This window comes from Lytechinus variegatus, chromosome 13 (genome assembly GCF_018143015.1).
Source record: "Lytechinus variegatus isolate NC3 chromosome 13, Lvar_3.0, whole genome shotgun sequence".
NCBI lineage: Eukaryota > Metazoa > Echinodermata > Echinoidea > Temnopleuroida > Toxopneustidae > Lytechinus > Lytechinus variegatus.
The window spans coordinates 12,386,443-12,397,479 of record NC_054752.1 but is presented as its reverse complement, the minus strand read 5'-3'; the positions used below and the strand labels follow the sequence as shown (position 1 = coordinate 12,397,479).

At 41.7% G+C, this 11,037-nt stretch overlaps 1 protein-coding gene across 1 annotated transcript; it reads right to left on the bottom strand.

The window, feature by feature from the left end:
* Nucleotides 1–9,003: 9,003 nt before the first annotated feature.
* On the bottom strand, nucleotides 9,004–10,305 carry LOC121426649 (protein ALP1-like). The gene has a single exon (XM_041623018.1). The coding sequence runs from the start codon at nucleotides 10,303–10,305 to the stop codon at nucleotides 9,004–9,006; it is 1,302 nt and encodes a 433-aa protein (XP_041478952.1).
* Between the last annotated feature and the right edge of the window lie 732 nt (nucleotides 10,306–11,037).

The window sequence follows — 11,037 nt, the reverse complement described above, 5'->3', positions numbered from 1 at the left end:
GTCATAATAATGGATGAGGGTCACTAGTCATAATAATAGATGAGGTTCGCCAGTCATAATAGTGGATGAGGGTCGCCAGTCATAATAGTAGAAGGGGTTCGCCAGTCATAATAATGGATGAGGGTCGCCAGTCATAATAGTAGAAGGGGTTCGCCAGTCATAATAATGGATGAGGGTCGCCAGTCATAATAGTAGAAGGGGTTCGCCAGTCATAATAATGGATGAGGGTCGCCAGTCATAATAGTAGAAGGGGTTCGCCAGTCATAATAATGGATGAGGGTCGCAAGTCATAATAGTGGATGAGGGTCGCCAGTCATAATAGTAGAAGGGGTTCGCCAGTCATAATAATGGATGAGGGTCGCCAGTCATAATAGTAGAAGGGGTTCGCCAGTCATAATAATGGATGAGGGTCGCCAGTCATAATAATGGATGAGGGTCGCCAGTACTCATAATAGTATAGAAGGGGTTTGCCAATCATAATAATGGATGGGGATCGCCAGTCATAATAGTGGATGAGGGTCGCCAGTCATAATAGTAGAAGGGGTTCGCCAGTCATAATAATGGATGAGGGTCACTAGTCATAATAATAGATGAGGTTCGCCAGTCATAATAGTGGATGAGGGTCGCCAGTCATAATAGTAGAAGGGGTTCGCCAGTCATAATAATGGATGAGGGTCGCCAGTCATAAAAGTAGAAGGGGTTCGCCAGTCATAATAATGGATGAGGGTCGCCAGTCATAATAGTAGAAGGGGTTCGCCAGTCATAATAATGGATGAGGGTCGCCAGTCATAATAGTAGAAGGGGTTCGCCAGTCATAATAATGGATGAGGGTCGCCAGTCATAATAATGGATGAGGGTCGCCAGTCATAATAGTGGATGAAGGTCGCTATTCATAATAGAACAAAGGGTTCGCCAGTCATAATAATGGATGAGGGTCGCCAGTCATAATAATGGATGAGGGTCGCTATTCATAATAATGGATGGGGATCGCCAGTCATAATAGTGGATGAGGGTCGCCAGTCATAATAGTAGAAGGGGTTCGCCAGTCATAATAATGGATGAGGGTCGCCAGTCATAATAGTAGAAGGGTTCGCCAGTCATAATAATGGATGAGGGTCGCCAGTCATAATAGTAGAAAGGGTTCGCCAGTCATAATGGATGAGGGTCGCCAGTCATAATAGTAGCAGGGGTTCGCCAGTCATAATGATAGATGAGGGTCGCCAGTCATGATAGTAGAAGGGGTTCGCCAGTCATAATAATGGATGAGGGTCGATCGCAAGTCATAATAATGGATGGGGTTCGCCATTCATAATAGTGGATGAGGGTTGCTATTCATAATAGTAGAAAGGGTTCGCCTGTCATAATGACGGAATGAATTACATAAGGTTGATTGTTATCAAAATAAATATGGATTTCTAAAGACTTCCAATCGTACCTCTGATGAGTATTTGTAGGATATTTCGGACAGAAAGGACATGAACTTTATGCCAAAAGAAGGCCCAAATGACCACTGATATTGTGATTTGGCAAATGAAACCACTTTATTTGGAATCTGGGTGCATTTTTACTTAAGATAGACCCTGTTAATTGCATGTGGCTACAAATTAAAGCATTCTGTTAAGGGATAATTTTTCAAAGAGTGGTTAAAATGGTAAGTTTTGGTCAAAATTTGGCCAAAATGGCGCGAGTACGGTCAATAAGAGTGATATTTTTGGAATCAGCGCAAAATTTTACCGCGGATAAGCTTGTTAAACTTTCCCCACCAAAAATTCTGAATAAAGCCCCCCTATCTCCTACACAAATTTCTCTCTCCCTAGCTCGATCACATACACACACCCCATCCTCAATCACAGCTCTCATATCATATTAAAGATTAACTAAAAAAAAAGTACATATAGAGTAAAGACATTTTTCTCTTTAAAAAATCTTTAATGAAAAGAAGGCTTTTAGAAAATACTGTGGTACAGGTTTAGGTCCAAACTATCCAAACTTTGCATATATTCAGAGTAGATTTCCTTGATATTGGAATTATGCACAATCTACACCTTTTCCCCAAGACATAACCAATTGCATTTTCTAATATATACATTACACCCGTCCCCTGCATATACTGTATAAAAAAATCATACGGACATGTCAAACAAAATGTTGTAAGAAACAAGTGATTTTATATGATGAATTAAAACATAATTATTTCAATATTGGGTGTCATGAACATCCCAAATGTTAAGGTTTTAATGTCTTAAATTTCCGTGATTATCGATGTTAATCTAAAGGATGATAATTTAATAAATTAATATTGGACACATTCTTACAAAATGTGTTCACTTGGTTAATTGCACTGTGATGAATCAAGACTATCATGATTATCAAAACATTTTAAACTAGTGTCTAAAATCAAGGCTTTGTTGCGGGGAAATATTCTATACAAATAATTCATGACATATTGCCAGGTTTAAGAATATAAAATGGTGAAAACCATGAATCAACATATTAAACAAAAATGCTTATTAACAGCTTATGCTAAACCATGTAAAATCTTATTTAACAAAATAAAAGGACAACATCTGTCATCCTGATTTAGTCTTGTATATCAAATTTATGGTAGCCATTTATACAAAATGAAAGCCATGTTGGAAACAAATGGTAATAAGTTTGCTATGCTTTTCGTCTTATTAAAACCTCTGCACTAGAAAACCTCACACATCTCACATGGGAAATATGACAGATCCACCACAGCATCCTTTAAAACCTTGCATTTTCTTGTGTTTTCTGGGTATTTAAAATAAACAGTGCTAATGTTATAAAAAGCTGATTAGCTTATTAGGGCCAATACTACTATGGTATGTTATTTAAAATCGTTGACATTCCTATGAAGGCATTTCTAGATCCGTTGAATGGTTTAGAGTGGACAAAGAGACTGAAAACTTGCCCCCCCCCTTAAAAGAGGGGAACGTATTTTGCTTGTCAATTTGTTTTGGTTGAAAACCTTTTTTTGGGGGGTGGCTTTTTAAATATTTCCTCTGAAAATTTGCCCCCCCCCCCGGATTACTAGATCTGTCCGTGAAGTTGATTCAGAATCCATAAAATATGACTTGGGATTAAACAAACTTCCCACTTCATCACATACTTCCTTCACAGACAATTAACTCTAAGTAAACGGCTTGATCATAAAGAAGTGCCAGAAGTTAATTAAAATAATAATCACAGCAACATATAGATCCTTCAAGGTTGCCCTTGGGCCCTTTGCAAAAAAAATTATGCCATATCTGGTAAACAAGCAAAATCTCTGGCATCCAAAATTATACCATTGGAAATTACACATTAAAAAACTCAGGCCAAAAATTTGCCAGTTTTTTTTGGGGGGTAAAAGCTAGTTTTATGCAACAGGCCCCTGGTAAGCAGGCAATAAATTGCCCGAGTTAGATAGACACACTGACACACAGACACACACTGTGTCCAGATTATCACATGCTGACCAGGTCATAGTTCAGGACTTAATATGGTGTTACACAGGGCTGCTATAGTTCGCATTAGTGCAATGAAGGGGAAGTTCATCATCCTGACACTAAGACAGTTTTTATAAATGTAAAGAAATGTATATATTTCATTTTTTGTGATGTCAGACATGCAGCACATACATTATGCTGAGTCATTGCACTTTTTCCGCCAAAAATGACCCTCATCCATTATTATGACTGGCGACCCTCATCCATTATTATGAATAGCGACCCTCATCCATTATTATGACTGGCGAACCCCTTCTACTATTATGACTGGCGACCCTCATCCATTATTATGAATAGCGACCCTCATCCATTATTATGACTGGCGACCCCCTTCTACTATTATGACTGGCGACCCTCATCCATTATTATGAATAGCGACCCTCATCCATTATTATGACTGGCGACCCTCATCCATTATTATGACTGGCGACCCCCTTCTACTATTATGACTGGCGATCCCCATCCATTATTATGAATAGCGACCCTCATCCATTATTATGACTGGCGACCCTCATCCATTATTATGAATAGCGACCCTCATCCATTATTATGACTGGTGAACCCCTTCTACTATTATGACTGGCGACCCTCATCCATTATTATGACTGGCGACCCTCATCCATTATTATGAATAGCGACCCTCATCCATTATTATGACTGGCGAACCCCTTCTACTATTATGACTGGCGACCCTCATCCATTATTATGACTGGCGACCCTCATCCATTATTATGAATAGCGACCCTCATCCATTATTATGACTGGCGACCCCCTTCTACTATTATGACTGGCGACCCTCATCCATTATTATGAATAGCGACCCTCATCCATTATTATGACTGGCGACCCTCATCCATTATTATGACTGGCGACCCCCTTCTACTATTATGACTGGCGACCCTCATCTATCATTATGACTGGCGAACCCCTTCTACTATTATGACTGGCGACCCTCATCCTTTATTATGACTGGCGACCCTCATCCATTATTATGACTGGCGAACCCCTTCTACTATTATGACTGGCGACCCTCTTCCACTATTATGACTGGCGACCCTCATCCATCATTATGAATAGCGACCCTCATCCATTATTATGGCTGGCGAACCCTATCTACTATTATGAAAGCGACCCTCATCCATTATTATGACTGGCGACCCTCATCCATTATTATGAATAGCGACCCTCATCCATTATTATGACTGGCGAACCCCATTAACTATTATGACTAGCGACCCTCATCCATTATTATGACTGGCGAACCCCTTCTACTATTATGACTGGCGACCCTCATCCATTATTATGACTGGCGAACCCTTTCTACTATTATGAAAAGCGACCCTCATCTACCATTATGACTGGCGAACCCCTTCTACTATTATGACTGGCGACCCTCATCTATCATTATGACTGGCGAACCCCTGCTACTATTATGAATAGCGACCCTCATCCACTATTATGACTGGCGAACCTCATCTATTATTATGACTAGCGACCCTCATCCATTATTATTACTGGTGAACCCCTTCTACTATTATGACTGGCGACCCTCATCCATATTATGACTGGCGAACCCTTTCTACTATTATGAATAGCGACCCTCATCTACCATTATGACTGGCGAACCCCTTCTACTATTATGACTGGCGACCCTCATCTATCATTATGACTGGCGAACCCTTTCTACTATTATGAATAGCGACCCTCATCTACCATTATGACTGGCGAACCCCTTCTACTATTATGACTGGCGACCCTCATCCATTATTATGACTGGCGAACCCTTTGTTCTATTATGAATAGCGACCTTCATCCACTATTATGACTGGCGAACCCCTTCTACCATTATGACTGGCGACCCTCATCCATTGTTATGACAAACGACCCTCATCCATTATTATGACTGGCGACCCTCATCCATTATTATGAATAGCGACCCTCATCCATTATTATGACTGGCGAACCCTTTGTTCTATTATGAATAGCGACCTTCATCCACTATTATGACTGGCGAACCCCTTCTACCATTATGACTGGCGACCCTCATCCATTGTTATGACAAACGACCCTCATCCATTATTATGACTGGCAACCCTCATCCATTATTATGAATAGCGACCCTTATCCATTATTATGACTGGCGACCCCTTCTACTATTATGACTGGCGACCCTCATCCATTATTATGACTGGCGACCCTCATCCATTATTATGAATAGCGACCCTCATCCATTATTATGACTGGCGACCCCCTTCTACTATTATGACTGGCGACCCTCATCCATTATTATGAATAGCGACCCTCATCCATTATTATGACTGGCGACCCTCATCCATTATTATGACTGGCGACCCCTTCTACTATTATGACTGGCGATCCCCATCCATTATTATGAATAGCGACCCTCATCCATTATTATGACTGGCGACCCTCATCCATTATTATGAATAGCGACCCTCATCCATTATTATGACTGGCGAACCCCTTCTACTATTATGACTGGCGACCCTCATCCACTATTATGACTGGCGATCCCCATCCATTATTATGAATAGCGACCCTCAACCATTATTATGACTGGCGACCCTCATCCATTATTATGAATAGCGACCCTCATCCATTATTATGACTGGCGAACCCCTTCTACTATTATGACTGGCGACCCTCATCCATTATTATGACTGGCGAACCCCTTCTACTATTATGACTGGCGACCCTCATCCACTATTATGACTGGCGATCCCCATCCATTATTATGAATAGCGACCCTCAACCATTATTATGACTGGCGACCCTCATCCATTATTATGAATAGCGACCCTCATCCATTATTATGACTGGCGAACCCTTTCTACTATTATGACTGGCGACCCTCATCCACTATTATGAATGGCGACCCTTATGATCAACGAACCTTTTTCCTCCTTATGACTGGCGACCCTCTTCCTTTATTATGACTAGCGACCCTCATGTTTGATTATGAATGGCGACCCCCATCGTTGATTATGACTAGCGACCTCTATGAACAAAGCCCCTTATGAATAGCGACCCTTATGACTATTATGACTAGCGGTCCTTATAACTAGCGGGTATTATGACCAGTGGTCCTTATGACTGGCGGGTGGACCCCGATTATTTGCACATCTTACAAGTTTAAAATCTTGTCTAGGAAAGGGTAAAGGAATGTAATTCATTATCATATAGGCCTACAAAATTGATTATAACATTTTAAACATGAAATGGCAGCAAGTAGTATTACTAGTATAATTTTAAAAATATCGAATAAGCTTTAAAAGATTTCTTAAAATTGCCTATCATGATATTACGATGGAGAGTCTGCCCACTTTTCATCAGTTTCTTTTGTTTGCAAATGCTCTTCACAGACTTCACTCATCATGCTCGTGATAGAGTATTGGCCAGTGATGGTAATGTATACATTATCTGCAATACTATAGAAACCATTTGTACAACATGTGTTATGTTTACTGGTAATGCTGTTCTCGAGCAGCTTCCAGTTTTAGGTGATTCTTTAATGCACTCCTAAATTGACAAAAAAAAATTAACGGCTTTTATTTTATTATGAAGAGCATTGCAAGATTGGATGCCACTAAAATAAAAAGTGTTTCCAATATGTCCTTCACGTTTTGGTAATACGAAATTAAAGTATTAAGTATATGGTGGAGCGTTGTGGCCTAGTGGATTAGTCTCCGGACTTTAAAACAGGGGGTTGTGGGTTCGAATCCCAGCCATGGCGTAATTTCCTTCAGCAAGAAATTTATCCACATTGTGCTGCACTCAACCCAGGTGAGGTGAATGGGTACCTGGCAGGAATTTATTCCTTGAAATGCGTGTGCGCTGTAATCATAGTAATTACGGCAGCCAAGCTACAGCTGGGGTAATAATATCCAAGTCCTTTGGAAGCGCATAGAGACATTATTCATAATTGTGATATGCACTATACAAGAACTGTTTATTATTATTATTAATTAAAATTACTATTTCGAGTATCGTACCTGTGGATATTTCATACACGTTTAGTGTTAGGGGGTTGAATAATTACAAGTAAGCAGACGATATGAATAGCAGACGACATGCACCCATACGTAAGTCACCTGACCCACCGGCGGGAAGGATCTGCACTGAGCTGTACCACTGCACTACATACCGATACTACACACACCATCCAACCAGACTTCACATTCATCCCCCGTGAGGTACGGACCTGTACAAGAGAGCTTAAACTGTGACGGATACAAGAGAATAAGGTAGGACTTTTTCCCGGTGTGAAGTGTATGCGAGCTAGTGAGTTTGTATATCTGTTGGTGTTTCGGCCCCTCCACAATACTGTCAACGAGGATAAAGGTGTTTTCTATGTATTTTCGGCAAAACAGTTTCCTTAAGCCCCTTTCACAATTGGCGCCTCACTCGTGCGATAATTTTTTTTTTCGAAAATATTTTTTCCGTCCTGTTGTAGAAGTGTTGTCTTTGAGTCGCAAGCAATATATAAAATCGTACGAGAGGTGAACGACCACTGCACCAGGAAACAACAGTCGTGAGACGTAATCGTGCGATTATTTTCATGTTTCCGGGTGCAACAGTCGTACAACGGCTGCAACGGTTGAACGCTGATGCGACCAAGTCGCACGACATATGCGTTTTGTAGCGCCATATGTCGCACGACCTAGCGACCCGTTTTACGACTACTTCAACCGATCGTACAAGGCTACGACCCATTGTGCGACACACCGCACGACCTGTCGCGCGAGGTGTTGGCCTATAAATTCGACACGCGATGCGACTTTCTTCATTGCTACATGCTATTAAAGGAGAATCAACTTTTATTATTTCAAACATTTCATTGTCAAAGAAATTTTTGTTTAAAATAAATGTTGACATGATCAGTCATTTCTTCTTTGAAATGATTCATTCCACTAAATCAAGGAGGCAGCAACAGCGCCGTCACATCAATCATCATCCATTTGAACTTGTCAGATATGTCAAATAAAGAAAATGAACAGTGAACTTTTGTTTGGATTGTTATTGTTACTTGATGAACTCTCTCAATTTAATTTACAACTGACCCATTTTGGAACATTTATTTTAAACTTTATTTTAAACATTAACATGGTCAATAAAATTAATTATCGTTAATAAAATGTCTTTGAAAAATATATATCATGTTTAAAACAACATGATTAATGACAAAAGAAAATATGTTATATCTGTACATCTTTTTTATTCTCATAAATCACATTTTTTTCAAACATGTTCTCCTTCATTATTTTATTTCAAACACATGTTATTAAGGAGAGTTAACTTTTTAAATTTCAAACTACCTTTCGATGTAAAAGTAATGTATGTTTAAAATAACTGTTGACATGGTCATTCATTTCTACTTTGAAATGATTCATTCCACAAAATCATGATCGAAGTTTACATGCCATTTTTATGGCAGAGTCTGTGCTGTATCCCAAGTAGTGCGCCAAGTGGCAGTCTATATCATGTGTTGTTGCCAGGGCAGGCTTCCAACTGGACTGTTGTAGTAGTGCTTCAGGTAAGTTCTCAGCTTCTTGCCCTCTTTGTTTGCCTGGTAGCCTCCGCCAACTCGTTCAACATCCTGCAGAACTGCTGCGTTTCTCCATGCCCCAGGGATGTGGTTGCCCAACTCATCTTCATGGTCAACGTCAATGTTCTGAAGCCCAGGAAAACGATCTCTCATTAGGTTGTGGAGGCACATGCAGGCCATAATGACTGTCCTGGCTTTTTCTGGATCAAGCTGTAGGGTACTCAACAAGCATCTCCAGCGATGGGCAAGGATGCCAAAGCTGTTCTCCACCACACGGCGAGCCCTCGAGAGACGATAGTTGAAGGTTCTCTCCTCGTCGGTCTGCTCACGGTTGGAGTACGGCTTCTGCATCCATGTCCTGAGAGGGAAGGCGTCGTCCCCAATTAAGAAGTAAGGGGTGTCTCGGTCATCATCTGGCAGGGGCTCTGGATCTGGCAGGCCAAGAGTACCATTCTCCAGTCCACGTCTCAGCGGGCTGTGGTTGAAGACCTGGGCATCCGATGATGAACCGGGATTACCAACGTCAGCCCAGAGGAACTTGTAATTGCCATCAACTAGGGCCAAGAGGATGAGGCTGTAGAAACCATTGTAGTTGTAGTAGATCGTACCAGAGCCTGGTGGATTTCTGATGGCCACGTGTTTTCCGTCCAAGGCTCCGCAGACATGATGAAAGTTCCATCTGTCAGCGTAAGTCCGGGCCACTTCTCTCCATTCATCTGGGGTAGTTGGACAGGAAAATACTTCATCTTGGTATTCACTGATGATGGCCTGGCACACCTCTGGTATAAACAGAGAGATGGTATTATGGGCAACACGGAAGGCATACTGCAGGGTTTTGTAGCTGTTGCCGGTCGCAAGATATCTCAAGGTGATGGCCAGTTTGAGCCCAGGATCCAGTGGCTGCCGGTAGCGATAGGACTTCTCTATCCTCGGAGTGATGCGCTGCAACAGTTCAAGGAACGTTTCTGGTGGCATCCTCATGTAGTTCAGGAAGTCACCCTGACATTCTCTCTGCAACTCCGTCATCAGATTATCATACTGTCCAAACAGCACACGTCTCTCAATCCAGGGTTTGACCCACCACCTTCTTCTTTGCCTTGCATGTCTTTGACGTCTACGGATGAGTAAGGCCATCAATATGACATGTCTGTCTTGAACGTTTTGGATTTGCCTTCTCAGACTTAGCAAATGCAAGAGCCTCCCAGGAGCTATTGGTCGAGCAGCAGCCATGTTTACAGTATGGATGGTCCAGACATTTGGGATGAAAGCTCAGGAGTTCTCGAGCTTATATTGGGGGTGAAAAAAAAATCGTACAACGTTGCAAAGGGGGCAAGACAAGTCTTCCAATAGTCTTAGGGTGGTACAACGGACTCGTACGACAGGATGCATCATCGTACGACATGAAAATACTCGTGCAACACTCGTTCGGGGTCTTACGAGTGCGTGCAAGGTCGCACAACACTCGTACTGCCTGTCGTGCAATTATTTTTCATCGCGTCAGTCGCTCAAAATATCGCAGCAGCACGGTTTTTTTCCCGACCGAGATGCGACCATTTTGTCGCATCTGGATCGTACAATAAGTGGTACAACGGCTACAACGAGTCGTACAACGGGAAAAATTTCGAGTCGCAAGCCGTTGTAGTCTGTTTGGCGCCAATTGTGAAAGGGGCTTTACTTCGCCATAGCCAACGCCGATTGCAGAATCTGCGCTGCATGGCTGTGGCCAAATATAAAAAAACTGCTGGCTAGCGACCGACGGGTTTCCATTCTCAGCCGTTCTCTGATTGGTCAATTAAGGCAGTGCGGTGTCTGTGTTCCGTGTGTGTATGTGTGATGCGAAGCGTGCAGTACATGTGTTCACTGGACGTGAGGGCATAGAGTAGAGACCCAGTCGTTTTCTTGATTTTAACTTTACAAAAACAATGATTAGGGATGGGTTTATTTTGTTGCAGTGTGTGCATG